This window comes from Melanostigma gelatinosum (genome assembly GCF_949748355.1).
Source record: "Melanostigma gelatinosum genome assembly, chromosome: 15".
Classification (NCBI taxonomy): Eukaryota; Metazoa; Chordata; class Actinopteri; order Perciformes; family Zoarcidae; genus Melanostigma; species Melanostigma gelatinosum.
In genome coordinates, this window is record NC_136648.1 from 10,021,378 (window position 1) to 10,042,395 (window position 21,018).

The following is a 21,018-nucleotide window of genomic DNA, read 5'->3' on the forward strand; positions in this document are numbered from 1 at the left end:
GCATATCCAATGAAATATCTCAACATTTGGATACTTTGGTTTAGACGTGATACATTTATCACATTTCAAACAGACATGTGGAATACGCATGTATGTGCAGTATGTGGGGAGTCAATGTATTGAATGAGCAGAAGGTATTTTTAATCACCTTATGTCAACAAATTAAAAAAGAAGTGTAACACGCAGCAGCAGAATATCTTTACATGCCAAGAGAAAACATGAGAGGGAAAAACCAGAAGAGATGTCTTGGACATTAGCACGAGGAGTTAAGTTTCACCGCTGCCCACACACATTTAAGCCAACAAGTTTCCAAGAGAAAGTATAGCCGGAGCTGGCAGGCTGTGCGATGTGTGAGTGGCGACTGGTGAGGCGACATGGATAGTAGCCACAGCACACAGCCCTGCGGCCTCCCAGGACATTGTGTTCTCTGTTGGGGAGGTGGTGCTCCATTTTTAACATTCAGAATCAGAATCAGCTTCATTGGCATGTGATTGCCATGTGCATACATGGAATTTGTCTCCGGTTTCCATTCCGCTCTCAATGTACAAACACAATGTACAAACACAAATTTACAATAAACAAGAAAAATATATGTATAAAGAATCAAAAAGGGCAGCAAAAAAAGTAGAACAGATGTAGGTATAAACATTTAGCTATAATACAAGTATAAATATATATCCAAGAGAAGAAAAAGTGTGTATATATATATATATACATGTGAACATCAACCTATAGACAATGGCATGAGTTGTAAGTGCCGAGTTGAATCCACTCCCATCTGTTTCTGCTCCGTCAGAGACTCCTGCTCTTTCCGATGAAGCCATCTTGAGTGAAAGAGAATAATATGCAAACTGATGTGGTGACTTGTCAGTTATCACAAACTGACAGGTAAACTCCTTCCCCTCACCCTACCCCACCCGACTCCACTGCCAAGTTGACAGCCTCTCCCAGTGAGGGGGGAGTTTGGCTGGGGTCCCTGCGCCTCAGTTTGCCAAACTGAGTGTATCAAAAGTATTTCACGGTGGCTTGAGCAAAGCTGGATTCCTCGTTAACTCCATCGCCCCCTGAATTCATGGTGACAAAATGAGTTTGTGAAGTTTGGAAAAATTGTTTCAGTAATCAATCGCAGGTGCATAGCAACATCTAGATATTTGACTAATTTGGACTATATTCAGTGTTTGTTTAGGAATCTAATATCTGTATAGCCCTGTCTGTAGAGTTAAACACATGTCGTTTTGATTTAAAGGGAACATGGATTAAGGTCATATTACAAGAGCTAAGTTAAAATAGATGACATACTCTCTTAAGGGAGGTTATCGGTGGATGTTTTTGTCAGTGAGTAGGCATCATATAAATCACCCAAGTCATCCATCTCTTCTTTCAGCAGAAGGGCTAAACGTCTTACTGTAGCTCCCTTTAGCCATGTAGCCACATGCTTCGTCACGTTTCCCTTAACACTAAGTGCAAGTTACAGGCATTCAAAAGATAAGGGGGAATTTATCCAGCTTTTACAGTACAGCTGTGCCAAATAACGAGCAGCATTTCAGACTTTTCAATGTCAACACAGCTTGTATTTAGAAATGACAATATAATCTCTTATTTTACTTTGAACCCCACCTGTGATATCTTTGTCCACTCAAGCACGTAGACCAGACATGTCCATCTGTCTCAAGGAGCTGATGTCATTGCCATTTCAATTGGAAAAACGGTGAAACTGAATGAGCATTGTCACACTGAAGAAGTTCTGTGTACAGTAACCATTTTGACACCCAGCAGGGGAGTGACGGTGGTGGGCTCTCGAATGTCTCATTGCACAAGCAGTGCCAAGCCCCCTCCCCTAACACTTAACCCCTGCTTACGTAACCTGTCCATTTACATTTATGGACACCGGCTCACTCCATTCTTAATACCATTTCTAGTGTGGAGAGAAGCAGACGCCAGGGATAAAGTGTGGCAGGAACAGAGAAGTGTTTTTTGGCTTTATACTAGTCAGAGCTCACTTTACTTGAGCTTTAGTGGTTTAAAATCTTCATCTGCATCGTCGATTGGTGATCTTTAAAAGAAACTAACTTTTTGGAACCACTTTTTGGAATCTAAATTAGTTTGCACACTGAGCACTGAAGGGTAGAGCTGGCTACGATTTTTGAAAAAGTATTTTTGTCTGTTTCGCGGACGTTATTGGTCCTATTTCTGTCTCAAGTTGGTGTCTTAACGTGATTTTTATCTTACCGGAGGCCATGAGTTCCTTGGTAATGAACACAGTAGGAGATGGCAACGGTGCAAGTATTGACCTCATCCAAAACCGGATTGAGTCACTCAGCAGCAAGATGGACAAGCTCATCAACATTCAAGAAAAGGTCCTTAACCGATTAGATGGGATGTCTCAGGACATTGACGGCATTGAAATGGATATGGAGAATCTGAAGGTTGACAAGGAGGAGATCCATATTCCACCCAAGATGGTGAGCCAGACCCAGGTCATGGGGCAAGAGGTGAGGGAGATATGCCGAGAGATGAGCACCATAATGTCGGTGGTGAACCAGCGGTCCGAGCAGCACGCTCAGAAGCTCGAAGGGATGGAAAAGCTGGTCCTCAACATGCAGCAGGTGATCAGCTTCATTGGGGAAACGGTGAAGAGTTCCAGGGTTATGGAGCTGATTTTTAAAGGCTCTGCTGCTCGGAAGGGCTCCAAACCCAAAGACGGTAAAGGCAAGCAAGCCATCAAGAGGAAATCGTCTACGGACACAATAAACAAGAAGCTTGACGAGGTGAGACAAAGAGCCTGGAATGTGATGCCGAAACTCAAATATATCTTTTCCTAGAAGGAAATGTGAAACAGCTTCATTATATTTCTTTAGCATGAAGTAAGTTTGGGATAAATTTAACCCACATTTTTATATGAAGGGTTTTAATATAGTTGCCAGTGTATATCTACACTGCTAAGTTTGTATTGCCATGCTATCGCAGCCCATCCATCACCACCGACATGTCTTCATGTAATAGTGTTGCAAAAGATGCTATATGTGTTCCTTGCTGACTTTGATATCTCAGATCTCATAAAGATCTTGTTATTCTTGTTGTTCTTGGCAGAACATGTGAAATTGATCATAGCAGCAACGTTGACCACTCCAACAATTCAACTCTTGCGTATGAATGGGACTTGGCTTGTGTGTGTGTGTCTGTTGAATAATGGGGCTGGGTTAAAAAGCTAATGTCTGGGATTTAGCATGTTTACACTTGCCCACTGCTGATTAAAAATAAGTTATGCTAATTTTATAGTGTTCTGTAAGCTGCTGCACGATAAATATGTCACTTATAGTTTACATGAAACCCCGATTTAACTCACACATGCTGAGTGCAACATGGCCTCCTTGGCCGGGAGGCTCACTCTGGAACCCCCTGGCAGGGCACGAGAGGTGAGGCCAGAGAGGAAATGCGAATGTCCCGGTTTAGAAATCCTGTTCTTGGATCGGGGCTGCAGTGTTTGTGGTCTAAAAGTTCTTTAACCCTTTTAGTTTTACCAGGAGTCAGGCGTCAACAAATTGTGATGAGACCGACTTTCTCCCCTTCGCTCATCAACCCTGACTCACTTAAATGAGGCACATTTCTACCCTGTACATGAACACTGTTTGTCTTACTTGTGTCCAGTTCAAAGCTGTGCCAGTAAGGACATGTGCGTTTGACACTGGGTAACATTGGGTAACAGTGGGTATTAGCTAAGGTCTATGCCATGTGATTCTATGCAAATGACTGAGGCTAACTTCCTGCATTGCACAATAGCTCTTCAAAAGATTGTACTGGGAGTCCTGCTGATAGTGCTGTCAAAGCACTTGTGATTTAGAGGTTCCAGCAAATGTCTGTCTTTAACACTGCATGCAGTGTTTCAGGGATTATCTGTACATGTTATAAAAAGTAAACATCTGCTTTGTAACTACAATCTCAGTGAGGGTGCTGTTGCTCTTCTCAGAATCCAGAATTGTAACTTAATGTTTTATTTTCAACTGTGGCTTAGCTGAATCAAACATGTTTTACTGCTATGAAACTTAAATTACCTCCAAATCCAACCGGAGGTTTTGCTTTTTAGCATACAGTTATTTTACCTCATATTAAGGTCACGGAGTGCTGCTTTGCATCAACAGCATGAGCTGCACTTACAGATCTGTTAACACCACATTTCTATCACTTGCGTAGCTGCAGAGGTTAGAGTCATATCTCTTTCCCTCCATGATCTACAATAGTAAACTCACCGGAGTGGTTGTAATCTCAGGTTATCACATACTTGAAGGGATATTAATGTCATAGTGCACGGTGTGCAACAGTACAGTCAGTTTTTAAGATATCACACGCTCAAGCCAATTAAAAGTTTGGATCATGAGTTAATGGCTAGATTATTTCCTGATGATTAACGACCACATACCACTATGACGGCTTCTATGTGACTCACATTTCCGGGAATTTCTGGAGTCATCAGAGCACCTGTCAGGTGTGACTTTGTGACGCAAAGAAAGCTTAGTCACATCTTCCTCCACCTCCAGAGGTGTGAGATACCTTGCAACTGCTGTTACTCTGGCCTTCTCACGCTTTCTCCAAACTCCCAATCAGAGTTTTGAACTCTAGAAAACACAGCTGTCACTGGGGAAACACTTCACTGGAAATATACCCCCTGCTGTTTACCTCGCGACAGCATTCGGAGAACAAATGTGAGACGGCCATGAGTTCGAGACAGGTTTTTCCATGCTGACCTGATCAGAGAGTGTTTAGTGAGTTTCCTCAGCTGAGAAATTTGAACAGCCTACGGCCGCTTGTAATATTTTCCACTCAGTGTCAGCATTGCATTCCACCGCTGAGTGCGACAAGTGATAAGCTATAAATTCACTGCCCCGCTGCGGTCTATCCATCTGCTATGAATAATCAAAAGGCATGCCATCATACAACTCAGTCTGCGCATGGAGACGTGCAATGGATGTGCTAATCTGCAAGATGAAAACAGAGGAAGTGTTGCTTGTATTTTTACCTTTCGTCATTATATGATTTAATATGTTTGATTCATTTGTTGTGTCGTGTGGATTACATGTGACCCTAACTTCATCATATCAACCTTCTGACATTCATTCTTAACATGTGATATTTCTTCCTTTTCATATAACCCTACTAAGCATTGCCATCTTGTCTCTTTGCTAGAAACCCACCTCTAATAAAGCCAGTAAAGGGAATCAAGCGATAACTCCTGCATGTGAGCCCAGTTCACAGACTTCCCACAAGATGAAGCTCCATGGACCAAAGCATTACCTCGCCAGCCCCAAATGTGGAAAATGTGTAGGTTTATTGTGCTTATTGTCTGCATGTGTACAGGAACTTGTCTTTTTTTATTTATGATAGTGTGTGTGTGTGTCCTTTTGCTTTTCTCGCCCTTTGTTCTTCATGTCATAGCGTACAGGGTTGCCTCCATACTGTAGTGGTCTGATTTTCTTGACGAGAAGAGAGCTGTGCATTACAGTTGGTACATTTAGCTTTGGGACAGTAAATGGTGCAGTATGACATTGCTGAATTGTTTATTTCAGACAGGAGCAATAAAGCAAGTTCTAGCGAAGAACAAAAAAAAACGTTTTCACTGAGATCATTTCTTTGAGAATGTAAAGATTGACTGTCGATAAACTGAATTGTTCAGATTTCTTTTTTGACTGTTTTCTATTTGTATTCCACAGTTGAAGGACGACAAAGGTAGAGATGGGACAGATAAGCCCCCATTGAGCCCAAAGGGTCTGAAAGCTCAAAAGAAGATGAAGCCTCCAGACACAGCAGGTGCTGAGACAGCATACTTATATTCTACAGAAATATGTCAGTGCTTAAACTCTGAGGCACATTTTAAATAATCAGCAAGACAGAGCAGCAGCAAAACTTAATTAAAAACATGAATTTGCCCTTTTAGATTTTTAGATCTGCGTTAGAGTGATATTCTATTACATGTACAGCTGTGGCGGACGATAGTATTTACACTGTGACACAGAAAACAAGCTCAGAATGTCAAAGTGAAATATATCCTATACTCTTTCTGAGTATTTAACAGGTTGTGAGTGACAAAATCTAAATTCTGTTTGGACTTCTTGTAGAAAATATCTCCTTGAAGAAGCAGGTGTTGCTTCTCGATGAGGTGCAGAAACTCAACAGGGAGAATGCAGAGAAATCAGGTCGCCGTCAGCTCACCCGTGGAAATCTGGATCTGGAGGCTGGAGTGTCCCCTAAAGGCCAACAACCTGAAGCCCCTGCTTGCAAAATGGTGGACTACCTGCGTGAAGATTCCAAAGCGGCTGTGGATGAGAAACGCAAGGTTGTTGAGGCGGTTAGTGAGGAGGGGATGGGGAAAAAGGTGAAGGAGGCAGAAGCAGCGCGAACGGAGAAGGAACCAAAGCTCGATGTGGAGGATGTAGTGAAAGAGGAAGAGAAAGAAAAGCTACCAAAGGAAAAGAAGGAACAGGTTGCTCCTCCTGAAGGAGCAGCCAAAGCCCAAGAGTTGCCTGCTGCCCACAAGGACGAAAAAGAGCAAACTGCAACAAGGTAGTTTAGGTTTAATTAACCCCAATAAGAATGATTTTTCAATAAATCAATGAATACATGCATTTATTTTGCAAATGTTTTTTGATAATCATCGAACCACTTGACTATATGTGAATGGAAAAATAACAAACATTTGATTTGAGAATTAACTGCAATTCTTTGTCCTACGATATAGTAAACTAGAAAAAGCATTTCCTGCTGAAAATGCGTTGGAATGCTGAAAACTGAAATTAATCGCAAAAACATTGCTGAAAATAGATATCCAATTCAAAAACAAATTGCAAAAAGCTTAACAATTCAAAGAGTTTAAAGATTACAAATATGAAAAGTCATATCACACCTCTCCTGAAAGAGCTGAACATTTTGATATTTGAACAGTTTCTGTGGCTTAAAAAAATTCATCAGTGGTGATATTTGTAGTAGTATAAGTTGTATTGTAAGTATTATTAGTAGAAGTATTAGTAGCATTAGAATAAGTACTAGTAGTAGTGATATTTGTAGTAGTAGTAGAAGTTGTAGTTGTAGTAGAAGTATTATTAGTAGTAGAAGTATTAGTAATTAGAAGAAGTAGTAGAAGACGTAGTATCAGCAGTCATAGTAATAGCTGTAGTATTGGTCGTAGTATTTAATATCACAGTGGTAGTAGTAGTAGTAGTAATAGTAATGGCAGTAGAAGATGTAGCAGTAGTTCTAGTAGCAGTCGTACTAATAGCTGTAGTAGTATTACTACTTTTAGTAGCATGAATAGCAGTAGTAGTAGTAGCAGTTGTCGTATAAGTAATAGTAGTAGTGGTAGTAATAAGCAGTAGTAGCAACAGCAAAAGTTATAGTCGAAGTAGTATTACCATATTAGCAGCAGCAGTAGTAGTTGTCGCAGTATTAGTAAGAGCATTCATTTTTTTAACAAAAAAGCCTAATTTTGAGCTTGTTTAAATACAGTTAATCCATGGGGCTTTTATTTTGAAAGGGTGGTGCTGGGTGGGGGAGAGGAGACATAATCATAATGTCTGACACACATAAACAGAGGTTATTAAATGCCTGGCTTCATCACAAGCATTTCAATTAGAATTCACTCTTTGGGGCTTTTATTTTGAAATGGGGTGTGTGTTTGGGGGGGGGGGGGGTCCTCTAAAAGTCTCTAAGACCTGAATGACTGTATGAGAGAGAGACATAGACAGGGAGAGAGAAGAAAGAATTAGTGAGAGAGAGAGAGAGCAAGCGAGAGCGAGCGAGAGAGAGAGAGGCTCTGATATCTCTGGCAAACTTTCTCATTTGGAGATTGTCCGATGTTTTATCTTTCACAGCTTACATGACTGTTGTCCTGCTCTGCCATGTCTTTACTCACCTCTCCCTCTTGTGTGCGTGTGTGTAAATGTCACTCGAATCAGGAAACTTATCAGAATACTCATGTCTGATTGGCTGAGATGCAACACGTAACAGCTGCAACAAATCATGTGTGTGCGGCTTTTATTTTAAAATGGGGTGTGTGTGTGTGTGTGTGTGTGTGTGGGCTGGAGGGGGAAAGACCTCTGAAGATCCCTAAGACCTGGATGACTGTATGAGAGACACACAGAGAGAGAGAGGGAGAGGAGTGTATGTGCGAGTGTGTCTGTGAGTCTGTGTGTTTATCAACATCACTAATTGGCTCAATCGCGAACACCTGTGTGCCTGAAGCCATTTGAAAATATTCTCCATAGAGATCCCATTGAAAATAAAAAGCTTAATAATTCAAAAAGTTTAAAGGTTAGAAATATGAAAAGTCATAGCACCCCTCTGGTGAAAGAGCTGAACATTTTAATAGTTGAACGGTTTCTGTAGCTTAAAAAATGGAGGCGAAGCGGTGCGACGGAAGAAATAGAAGAAGTTGAATAAAGATTCGAAGAACAATAGTTGGAATGCTTAACAGCATTCCAACAATAAACAAACAGGATAACAATAGTTGGAATGCTTAACAGCATTCCAACAATTAAATATATTTTTATTTGATGATGCCACTTTGTGCTCTTGGAAATTGCAACGGCGTTTTCTGATGTTTTACAGATAAATAGATAATTAATCAAGGGTTAAATGAAATTTTAGAACAGAAATATTGAGCTTATTCTATGATTAATGGTCTTTGTTCATCTTGTGAGCTCAGCAGTTCAGGAGAATAGTGCTTCATTCATACAAAGTTATTGATAGTTCTATTTTAGAGATCAAATGTAATTTGTTATTAACCGTGTCCTATTATATATTCGCTACGTATCTCAAACGTCCAGCCATTTCATTGATATTATGACTTATTTGTCAATGGCGTTGGATGAATCAATTACATATCTCTATATTTTTAAAGATCAATGAAACTGTGCCTTTAGCCACATCTACAGTATGTACCAGAAACTATGCAAGCTGTAATGACACAAAACTAACAAACAAAAACTAATTTAAAAAATGTTTTTTTCCCCCAGCAGTGATAACCACAAAGGTGCCCTATCATCTCCAGAGGTCAGCAGAACAAGCAGCAAGTTCTGTGTGACCGAGGAACTCTTTGTGGTGGAGGAACACTCAAAGAGCCAGGTGGTGGTGGAGGAGGAGGAGGAAGAGGAAGAGGAGAAGGAGGAGGAGAAGAAGGTAGACAACGAGGAGGACGAGCAGAAGCTGGAGTCTGAGGGCTGGGCCGTCTTCAGGGCAGATGGAATTCAATTCCAGTTAAACCTGAAACAAAGGGTGGAGAGAGAGAGAATGAAGAATGATGCAGATAACGATGCAGAAGGGGAGGATGATGAAGTTGTAGAGCGGTACTTTATCGGTGAGTCTGGACTCTTTGACAATAATCATGGTAGGAAGTTGAATGTGTGAGTAACTGAGCTTCATTGACCCAATTTTAACCCAGTTAATTTCTACTGTGAGGCAGTTCCAGGATCAGTTAATCATTAGAAAATGAACACGTTGGACACTGTTTAAGACTCTGTGTGTGTGTGTATCTTTAATTCGTTAGTTTGAATTATAATGCCCACATATAGGAGTTTATATTTGTTTTGTAAATAACTTCATACTGGTACTACAAATATACCAGATATATCGGTATTGGTGTATATGATGGCTGATAAATTACAAGAACCTGCAGTAAGGCAAGGCAAGTTTATTTGTATCGCACATTTCAACAACAAGGTAATTCAAAGTGCTTCACATGAAACCATTAAAAGCATAAAGGCAAAAGTAAAGGAGATTTAAAACATACATTGAAACAATAATCGATGTCTCCCTGAGACATTACGCTGCACGCAATCAACCATACACTGCCGCAATTCTGCAATTACTTCACACAAACCACGTCTGGAAAAGATCTCTGCCGATCTGCGTTTTATAGTGTACGCCTTGCACGAACTCGGCCCCGGAGGAAATGGCGATATATTGTGCAGTCCTTTTAAAACCATTAAAAGCATCAAAACATAAGGCAAAAGAAAAGGAGATTTAACAGCAATTAAGAACAGTGTAAGAAATAAAATACAGTAATAAAATGCAGAAATGCAGGAAATTGATTCATATATTAATTGAATGTGGTTCAATTAAAGGCAGCAGCAAACAGAAAAGTCTTCAATCTTGATTTAAATGAGCTGAGGGTCTCAGCAGACCTGCAGCTTTCTGGGACTTTGTTCCAGATATGTGGAGCAGAAAAACTGAACGCTGCTTCTCCATGTTTAGTTCTGACTCTGGGAACAGAAAGTAGACCGGTCCCAGACGACCTAAGGGGTCGGGATGGTTCATAAGGTAGCAGCAGATCAGAGATGTATTTTGGCCCTAAACCATTCAGTGCTTTGTAAACCAACAGCAGGATTTTAAAGTCAATTCTTTGTTGGACAGGAAGCCAGTGTAAAGACATCAGAACTGGGGTGATATGATCCACCCTCCTGGTCTTAGTGAGGACTCGAGCTGCAGCGTTCTGAATCAGCTGCAACTTTCTGACGGATTTTTTTACAGAGACCTGTAAACACACCGTTACAGTAGTCCAGTCTGCTGAAGATAAATGCATGGACAAGTTTTTCCAAATCCTGTTGAGACATAAGTCCTCTAATCCTTGATATATTCTTCAGGTGATAGTAGGCTGATTTTGTAATTGTCTTGATATGGCTGTTCAGGTTGAGGTCTGAATCCATAACTACACCTAGATTTCTGGCTTGGTTTGTGGGTTTTAACATCAGTGACTGAAGCTGAGCGGTGATTTTCAATTGTTCGTCCTTGGTACCAAAAACAATTACTTCTGTTTTATCTTTGTTTAATTGAAGAAAATTCTGGCACATCCAGTTGTTGATTTGTTCAATGCAGTTACCCAGCCCTTGTATGGGACTATAGTCCCCTGGTGACATAGTTATGTAGATTTGTGTGTCGTCTGCATAATTATGATAACACACTTTGTTGTTTTCCATAATCTGAGCTAGTGGAAGCATGTAGATGTTGAACAGAAGAGGCCCCAGTATTGAACCTTGGGGAACACCACATGTCATTTTAGTCAGCTCTGATGTGTAATCAGCTACAGACACAAAGTATTCTCGGTCCTTCAAGTCGGATTCAAACCAGTTAAGTGCTGTGCCAGAGAGTCCCACCCAGATGTTTAGTCTTTCTAGGAGTATGGCATGGTCGACCGTTTCGAATGCAGCACTGAGATCCAGTAACACTAAGACTGAACTTCTGCCATTGTCTATGTTTAAGTGGATGTCGTTGAAAACCTTAACAAGAGCAGTTTCAGTACTGTGGTGCTGTCGAAAGCCTGATTGGAAAACATCAAAGCAGTTATTTACGGCCAAGAAGTTGGTCAGCTGTTGGAAAACCGCTTTTTCAATTATTTTACTTAAAAATGGGAGGTTTGATATTGGCCTATAATTTTTCATTGTTGCGGAGTCTAAACTAGCCTTCTTTAGGAGCGGTTTAATAACTGCAGTTTTTAGGGCTTGTGGGAAGACACCTGAGAGAAGGGATGTGTTTACAATTTGTAAGAGATCAGTGGTCATGCAGTTTGAAATATTTTTGAAAAAGTGTGTTGGTAGAATATCCAAGCAGCAGGAGGATGACTTCAGATGTAGTGTAATGTCTTCTAGGATTCTACGGTCGATTGAATGAAATTGTGTCATGATATTTGAATGGATGTTATTCAGAGATCAGGACAACACATATCCTGTGGTTGGTGTGGAGGCACTGACTGCTTGTCTAATTTTCTGAATCTTGTCAGTAAAAAAGGAGGCAAATTGATTGCATGCCCAGGTGAATTGGAGCTCAGCAGCTACCGACACTGGAGGGTTTGTTAGCCTATCGACGGTACACAAATGTGAAAGTTTGATTTAATTTAATAAAAAAAAATATATATTATTATGGGTCTCAGAAATCCAGTATTGTCCGAGCTATATTTCATACATTGAATCCATAATACTTTCTTAATATCTTCATGGCCGGTGGGAGAATGCTAAGTTGGTACAGTGCAGTAGCATGAAGTAGAATAAAGCACATGAAGTAGGCTGCCACTAGAGGATGTGTTGAGCTAAAGCATGGTTACTCCTGGTAATATTTAGACAACAACTATGCCTGTAGTTGGTGTTTATCATAGCACGTTAATGCGCAATGTACTAACTTGATTATCGCAGCCATGCACCCTTTCAAAAGCCTCACTGTAGTTGATTAACAATGAAGCTCCTATGTTCTCACATTGCTCATAACTTATTAAAACCGATTATATGTTTTCTCGGGTTTCCCATCCTACTTTAGACACCTCTCCTCCTCCAGCGGCTCCTTTTAATCACCGCATTGTTTCTGCCAAGCCCAACCAGATCATCAACTTCTACACCATTAATTGGCAGGAGGTCCTGGGCGGGTGAGCATCATACTTTATAAATCTCTGAGTCATGTCAAAAATGAAAGCTATTGACGACCAGTTGATCTATTGCAGATCAAAGGCAGGTTGAAAGAGGTTTCCATAAATCCTAATTGCGTAACCCTTCCCGTCTCCTCTCCCCATAACTCCAGAGTCACTCCAGTTATTTTTACTTCAGGACTGAGTGGTATGTGAAACAGTATCCATGGTGCCAGCTGGTAGCTAATCACTAAGTGTTAATTCAAGTCTTCAAAGAGGAGACACAGCACCAGCTCAGATTTAATGAAATAACAGATTAAGCTCAACACTGTCCTAAAACCTCTCCGTTTGACAAAAAGATCAGTTTTTGATTTCTCATGGAAACACCGTCTCTGTCTCTGTTTCACAACCGTCTCTAGGCTGCTGTGATGTACGAGTTGAGGTGACTCTGCAACTAAAGGATTCTTTATTATCGTCTCTTCAAGGGGTCGTTTTGGCCAGGTGCACAGATGTGTTGAAAACTCCTCTGGTCTCACTTTGGCAGCGAAGGTGATCAAAGCCAGGAATGTGAGAGAAAAGGTAACGTCCAGTACCATCATGATGATTTAGTCCTATATTTTGATACAACAAGTGAGAGCCACACCACATGATATTAAAAGCAAAGGGGCCCAGTTTTCAGTGCACACTAAAGCACTTGCAAGGCCACTTGGAACAGAAGCAGAGGGAATATTTCTCACTTAGGTGAGAAATATTTGACCTCGAAGAGAAGATGCATTGTCTCATAGCAGAGAACAGCTGACACCTCTCATCCGTGTCCGTGTGTGTGTGTGTGTGTGCTTGTTTGTTTGTGTGTTTGTCTGCAACTGTGTCTCGCTGTCTGTCTGTCTGTCCGTCCGTCTACACCTGTGTTTTTGGTAGGACGTGGTGAAGAATGAGATCCAGGTCATGAATAATCTGGACCATGCCAGCCTGATCCAACTCTATGCAGCTTATGAGTCAAGGAATGACATCATCCTTGTACTTGAATAGTATGCTCCTTCTTTCATATTTTCAGCACATATTCTTTTGAAAACAGCGCCGTATACCAAGTAGTTGTCCTTCATAGACTTTAAACTACTTCATTAATGTCCAGTAGAATTTTGGTTAAGTTTGTTGATAATTGCATTCTTGATAGTGTGGATAGTTATGCTAAAATATAACACGACTTCGGATTTGAAATGCTTTAAATGTCGGGTGTTTGATTGGTGTTTTCTATGCATTTGTCTTGAACCTTAGTGTTGGTGGAGGGGAGCTGTTTGACAGGATCATTGATGAAAACCACACTTTGATGGAGCTGGACGCTGTTCTTTTCATCAGGCAGATCTGTGAGGGCCTGCAGCACATGCACAAAATGTACATCCTGCACTTGGATTTAAAGGTAACATAGTCACTCATATTTTATTGTAATATTATTTGCATTCTCAAAGTTGAACCCATCAAATTTCAGCCAGAAAACATTCTGTGTGTGAGCAGAGTCACAAATAAGATCAAAATCATCGACTTCGGTCTTGCTAGGATGTAAGTACCAGCATTTGTTTCTATTTTGTTGATTATTTTATCGACTGCTGTAATAAAACCAATATATAATTGTCCCTTTTACCCCAACATAGATATAAACCACGAGAGAAGCTGCGAGTGAACTTTGGCACCCCGGAGTTTCTCGCTCCTGAAGTCATCAACTACGACTTTGTGTCGTTCAACACAGACATGTGGAGCCTCGGCGTCATCACCTACATGCTGTCAGTAAACACACAAACGCATGCACACACACGCACACACTAATGCTAATGACGGTCTGTTTCTTCCCGTTAGTCTGAGCGGTCTCTGTCCCTTCCTCGGCGACGAAGACAACGAGACTCTGAACAACATCTTGGCCTGTAAGTGGAACTTTGAGGAACAGGAGTTTGTGGATACGTCTGAAGAAGCCAAAGACTTCATCTCCAGACTCCTCATTGTGAATAAAAGGTAAACGTCGTCTCGTGCTGTGTGTGTGCTGTGTGGTGATCTTCAACAGAATACAAATGTGTCATTGTGTGTGTCATCAGTTGGAGGATCGGGGCATCTGAGGCCTTGAGACATCCTTGGCTGTCTAACCCAGTCCTACATCATCGCCTTCATATGAAGGTAGACTTCACAGTCCTCGCCTGTATTTATCATACACTAACTGAGACACTAGGTTGCTGATCTTAATTCTCCAAAATAATATTGAAGAAATAGACAAAACTACTGAACAGCACTACAATTCAACTATCCTTGTTCTTGCAGAATAGATTAGAAAATATGTTTTCTTCCTTCTGAATATGATATTAACATTCATAATATTTGAAAGTTGTTTTTTAATGTTGTAGAGAAGCTTAAGTGAATTAATCTTTTTTTTGCTTCATTTCACAGAAAACTATGTGCAGATCACGGCGTTCATCGTGTGTGCCCACGACTGATAGTTGAGGTTGGTCTCTCTTCTTTTTAGGCTAAAAGAATATATTGTTATTATGTTTGAGCTGTTACATTTCTTATTTCTTTGCAAAAAGAGATCATTACTTCAAACATTAAGCCTGTACAGGAATGCTTTCAAAACATCCACAAGGGGGAAGCATGTCTCAAATTTTGTGCAAGGCAGCACAGAAGAAACAAGAAACGTAGTACCTTTCTGTTACTGTATATATACTGAGAGTCAGTCATCCTATTTACAGTACACGGTCTTTTTTTTAGGGCTATAAAGATGTGATGGCTTCAGCCGTGGCCACTTGGACCAACCTTCCTGTTCACGTAAATTACCTTAATTTTCAGTCCATGCACCTGTAGCATGGACTGAAATGTCAAAATGACAAAAGCAGTTTTGTTGAATTGGGATTAAACGTGGGTAGTCCCACCATGTATTAGACTAGAAGTAAGTCAAAATAACAACATTTTATAGCATATTTTTTATCATTATTAATGGCAACTCAACAGCTTAGGTTGTTTGTCTTTGTTATTTTTTTCCATCACCTCATATGTGGCAATTTAAAACGGTGCTAATGTCACAGTCTGACCGAGTGTCATTAGACATAGACAGTATTATCATATAAGAGCTTGATCGTGTGTCGCACCTTTGCCTTGGAAGTTGAGGTGCCATTGTACTATCTGCTTAATTTTGAAATATCCACTCATATATTTCTAAACAAATACACTGACTGTAATAATATGTGTTGCATTTATCCCCCTTGTTGTTATCGGGCTGTAAATAAAAGCTGAACTGTGGATTTAAAATTCAGATTTTCACATTATGTTAGGGGATGGACTCCATTAAATGGCTGGATGTGTATTGTATGTATGGACAGAATGGAATTTGCACGGTTGGTGTCATGAGCTGTAGTATGTGAACTTTATAATGTTATTTATTTAAACATAGATAATACATGAAGCTACCGTAGTGCCTTAGAAAAGGCTTGTGTGGTCAGATCTACCCATATTTTCATCCTGCTCTGTCCAGGTGTTTATAAAGAAAATATATTTTGACTTCATAACAAACCAAAACAGTTTCGGTCTTATCAGCCTAGTGTATCATTTTAGATCTTAATTACACGTGTCTATTGGTATTATTAGCCATTAAAGCTTAAAGATTTTTCACTCTAGCTGCATATTCTGTCGACGCTTTTTTCCACAAAACAAAGTTATCATGCCTTCTGTGAAGGTTTATTAACTAAAAGTAATACACTACCTACCTAATTTGCCTAAGTTGATGAAATAGTTAGAACTACATTCATGTGGTTTTAATTGAACTTGATTGTAAATGTTACTTTAATTGTTGTTGAACACAGAGTGCTTGTGAAAGAAGTTGTCATCACCGAGTGTTAACAATTTCATTTCAATGTATTTGTGAAGTGTGTACACATCCATTAAACTGAAATAGTGACCTAAATGGGAGTAGGTTTCCTTTTATTACTGTTGTTTGAAGTTCAGTTTGATATCATACAATACACCCAAAAGAACAGAGGTCTTAGTGAAGAACCATCCATTTTCAAATTGTCACAGAAACACAACTGATGTGGTGTTACACTATTTCTTTAACAAACTGCACGATTCCTCGTGATCTCATGAGTATATTTAGTTAAAAAAACCTACTGAGAGCACAACACTCTATTCATGAAGCCTTCTTTCTATCTCAAGTGAACTATTTAAACCTCAAACACACACTCCTTCTCAGGATGAAAGTACAGCTGATTCCAGGAGCCTAATAAAGAGCATCTGAGGGAGCCAGTGTGCCGAATATGTTTTTTTCACCTGAGAAAATAAACTTTGTGGGATGATGATGATGGAGGGGAATTGGGCTTTGCCTCAAATATATTGGTGAAAAAAAAGTAGTTATCAGCTTTTTTTTTTTCATTTTGTTTTTTTCCAGAGGTCACAGGAAGGACGGAGACACTGAAAATGAAAAAGAATGACAGTTTGGAAATTTGTGAGGAGCATTGTGTACATTTCAAGCTACATTTCCACAAAGTATACCTTAACGTTCAGCTTGCTCTATCCTTTTAAAGACGGTAAGGTCTTATTTTACAGAACCCGCAGGGTTCTGTAAAATATAAGTGATAAAAGATAAGTGCAGACGTTATGGGGGAGTACCTTGGGAAACATGTATTTAATTGTACAGAAATACCAGAAAAGCAAACTATACCACCAACAAGCATAGAAACCCAGAAGTTGACCACTTTTACATCCAGTAGTTTGAGACTGTCACGGTCATAAAATTGTAAGGGCCGACAAAATGATTCACAGTTTTGGGGTTATTTTCATTTTTATTCAGTTCTGATTGATAGAACATGCACTGGACAGTGACAAGAGAGAAGCATGAGAGAGACATGCCGTCCTCCAACTGTATGCAAACCTGAAATATACTCTCTTTGTGGGTCTTTTTCCTAGAAAGTGGACAAGAGGAGAGATGTGCAGCTAAATATGGAAAACCACCACAGAAATGTTTACAGAGCATCAAATCCAACTGAAAAAGAAAATGTAACACAGAAGCATGTGATAGGTAACCAAAATAAAAGTGCTCAATTTGCTTTTGTTTTTTTGCGTATAACCTTTAATTCACTTAAAAACAGGAAAAGCACAAAGGCTTTAAAAGAAAAATGAAGAGAACAGTATCCCGAGATATTGATAGTGTAAATATAAAAAGAAATATCTGACAGAAACTCACTGATGAGGATACACAAACATGTTTTCACAGGTACATCCAGCTAGCCAGATGTAGCTAACTAGCTAGCTAGATTACTTTTTGTGCTGGCTACTGTACATGTATAACCATCAATACTATACGGACCTTTGCCACAGAGGTTATCTTTTCATCTTTTGGAAAACATTTCTCCTGGAGTAGTATACATGTATCAAACATCAACATCAACACCCTACACATGTATTTTGAATACTTTCCGTCCTGCTTTCCTATCAAGGACTGACAGCTTTGTTTAGTCTGCTATTTGTTTGTTTTCACACATCATTTCATCAGACAAACTGACTGCTTCAGGTCAGTAGTGGTTCAGAGAGAGTTCATACATTCCTCCACAGCGAGAGAGCAAGTTAATAGCCATTACACCAAACATGCAGGTCATTTGGCAAAACAGGTGATACTGATTTCTTCCACGTATTTCCCTTTCTTTCTTACTCTTTTTTGCATATAGCTTTCAGCAGCCTGAGGGTTGGAGCTCTCGCTCTATCCGTGGTACAAGGCCCAGGTTGGAATGGTGAGAAATTCAATTTAAAAGAAGAAAAAAAGCCTCCTCGAACTGCCCCTCCACCACCCCGCCTCACCCCTAAGTCCCCTCCATCCACATCTCCAGGGGCGATCTCGAGGAGCCAAACCAAAACCAGATGGACTTATTGGGCCTAAAGATAACAAATAGTGCCTGAGTTCTTGTCAGTTAGAGACCACCGGAGCTAAGAAGCTGCGCATGAAGAAAAAGCTCACTGAAAGGTCTACTTCTTTGTCCTGCAATGTAAAATATTATCAATATTGACAAGTATTATAATTGTTTGTAAAGTTTCTGAGAATAACAGAACATTTGGTGCGAGTGGTTTGTTTGGTCTGGGGTGCTGACCGTACAGTTTTGGTGTTGATGTGTGTGTTAAATGGGGGTTGCGTTCACAGACCAGGTGACATCTTGGGTTTGGGAAGGTAGGCTGTCAGCAGTGACCTGAATCTCTGGGTGGCATGCTCTCTAGTTTGTTAGTGGATACACCTACCGCCCACACACACTTAAAGGACAGAGAGAGAGAAAAAAAAAGAGTATGGTGACCCCAGAACTCCTCACAGCCTCCCTGCAGATTGACTAAGAAAGTGTCCTTTGTAACAGGAGTTTCCTGTACGTAATTAAAAAATATTGGGCCCTGCCCAGAAGGGAGGAGACGGGGCCCGGGGTTGTAGGAGGCTATGCGAAGGGTAAGATTCCCTGCGCCACTCTTTGTTTCATGTAAGAGCCCCGGAGCTGGCCCTGACGTTTGTCCAAACAAGAGGCGCTCTCGCTCTCCAAGGAGGTCCGGAGAGAAGACCAGCCAGTTCTCAGGGCCCGGGGCAGGTGGTTCTGATTTGTGAGGGGCAAACAGACCACGTTTAAGTTCAGTTACTGGCAGAACACGTGTCGTCACGTCCACCAGTGGGAACATGCTGGATGAGTGATTTGCTTTTAACACCACTGAGATTTTTCACCAACAAGAACACAATGTCCAATTATCCCTTTATAGGAGAAGTAGAAGTCGGTTGTCATCCTAAACCTGGATATCCCTGATAACACCCAGTCATTATGAAAGGATCGTCTTTCTTCTTTGTGAAATTAAAGCAAGACTTTGTGACTTTTGAAGGAAAAAAGGTTCTCTTCATATGAATAAAAAGGACAATTTATAAGCAATAAAAGGCACTTGGGCTCAATTCAATACACTCAGCGTTTTTCGGGATGAGGGATTCACTTTGTAAAATGTCTAATTCGTTTTAGGAGCTTGAAGTAGATGGGCTTCATACTTTTACTCCGCGACCAATTCTTTTCAGTAACAGTACAACATGACTTTTGAAATGAAAACAGCCATCTCCCACCCACGCGCAGATTGATTTCCAGACGAGGGGGAAACACAGCAGCTTGCTGTGTCAGGTGTTTTCAGTCGGTGGTTTCAACACTGATCAAATGGCCACGCTGAAGCCTTTAATGATCTTGGAGGTTCCCCGCTGTTGGGTCATCTGCTCGGCTCCACATCACCTCCAGGTTGGGCCCTACTGCTGGTCAGGCGGTCCCACATGGGGCCCTTTCCGTCAGCTTTGTATTTACTCGTCCCTCTGGCTCCCCCCTCGGCCTGCACGGGGTCTCTGTTCAGTCTGCCAGCCCTGCTGAGAGGGCTCTGTGGTCGAGAGGGCCATAATCCATCAGGCCCCCCCCCCCGAGTGTGTACGTGCTTCGCTCTCTTATGCTTTAGCTCAAGCTGAGGAGGTCTTTGCTGAAGGAACTAAATGGAGCCAAGCGTCTTGTTCAAACAGACCGAAGGAGCACGTTCTCTGTGCTAGTGTGTTAATACAAGCTTGTGTGCAGGCGTGGGTGGATGAACATGCCGCTTGTGAGCATGTTTTATCACTTTCCAGCCGACAAATGAACTCCTCTTTGACCCCTTACCCATGCAAACATCTACTCATCCTGCCCACAACATACCCCTGTTATGTTTCATTGGAACTGCTTTATCTACTCGCACTCCGCCCACACACACACACATATGTTACGTAGCAAATAGACATCCATGAGCTTCATACATACCCATACTGTACATGTCTCTGTTATGTTCTCCCATCCCACCCACAGCGTCTGTCCTCCCTCCCAGTGCGCAGTGATCGATGAGCTGAGTCCCGGTCTCTCTGCAGCAGGGACCGTACTGACCGAGGGGAAAAGACCCCTTAGCCCGTTCTCCGTCCGACTCCCAAAAAACAGCTCCCACGGCCAACAAAAACACCGCACAAGGCATCCAAATGGCAACCCGTACGGCTGCTGCTATTGTAGTGTGAAATGTTTCCCACGACGGAGCTCGAGACATGGAGGGGAGGATTCGGTGCATGACACAACCCTGAAATTGAGAAACAAGGGTCAGACTGAGGTGATGCAGAAGATGTGATGACTTCTGTCATGACGATTTGAGTCCTGTTAAGTACTGTTTTTAACACCACATATTTTCAGAGACACGATAAAACAAAAGCAGCCAAATAACCTGAACATCCTTTGCAGTTTTGATCATGTAAATATATCGTAAACATTGAGGGGAATAACTCATATCTGACCATATTATAGCTAAAAATGCATCGCTATGGTTTGTTCTTGGTTTGGGCTTTTTTTTGGGGGCCTGCCTCCATTTCAGTCCAGTCTGCTTTTAGACGGGGGAAACAGGAAAAGAGTCACAGTGCTGCGGTTCACTCTTCAGGCCATATTCACTTGACCACACAAAGAGTCCATTTTGAGGGAGACATTTTATGTGTTGTGTGGCAGGCGAAAAGATTTACTGCGTCTGCGTCTATTCAGAGGCGTTTTGGATGATGTTCATGCTCTTACTGGTAAAGGATTTATTGCAGTTGGGAATATCAGGTCGTGACACCGTTATAGTTT

The 21,018-nt window shown here is 41.0% G+C and overlaps 1 protein-coding gene across 7 annotated transcripts; it reads left to right on the forward strand.

Annotated features, from left to right (window-relative positions):
- Window positions 1-1,926: 1,926 nt before the first annotated feature.
- mylk4a (myosin light chain kinase family, member 4a) lies at window positions 1,927-18,185 on the forward strand. 7 transcript variants are annotated; one of them, XR_013772669.1, is made up of 17 exons: window positions 1,927-2,768; window positions 5,182-5,316; window positions 5,706-5,802; window positions 6,111-6,555; window positions 9,003-9,343; window positions 12,292-12,397; window positions 12,862-12,955; window positions 13,295-13,404; window positions 13,652-13,793; window positions 13,863-13,933; window positions 14,026-14,154; window positions 14,228-14,380; window positions 14,461-14,539; window positions 14,807-14,861; window positions 15,125-15,181; window positions 16,794-17,423; window positions 18,070-18,185. XR_013772669.1 is itself a non-coding variant. In XM_079285552.1 (15 exons), exons 1-14 carry the CDS (start codon window positions 2,238-2,240, stop codon window positions 14,858-14,860), a joined length of 2,487 nt encoding a protein of 828 aa, XP_079141678.1. In that variant the 5' UTR covers window positions 1,927-2,237; the 3' UTR covers window position 14,861; window positions 15,125-16,726. The 7 variants fall into 7 exon arrangements, 3 of the variants coding, with proteins under 3 accessions (XP_079141678.1, XP_079141676.1, XP_079141677.1); XR_013772671.1 differs by lacking the exon at window positions 18,070-18,185 and having other exon boundaries at window positions 16,794-16,850; window positions 17,312-17,449; XR_013772670.1 differs by lacking the exon at window positions 15,125-15,181.
- The last annotated feature ends 2,833 nt before the right edge of the window (window positions 18,186-21,018 follow it).

Excerpts from the sequence above, each read along its gene's own strand:
- mylk4a (XM_079285552.1), top strand. The coding sequence starts at position 2,238 with ATGAGTTCCTTGGTAATGAACACAGTAGGAGATGGCAACGGTGCAAGT. Across the intron at positions 6,556-9,002 it reads AAAGAGCAAACTGCAACAAG|CAGTGATAACCACAAAGGTG; the intron begins GTAGTTTAGGTT and ends TTTTTCCCCCAG. Across the intron at positions 13,405-13,651 it reads ATCATCCTTGTACTTGAATA|TGTTGGTGGAGGGGAGCTGT; the intron begins GTATGCTCCTTC and ends CTTGAACCTTAG.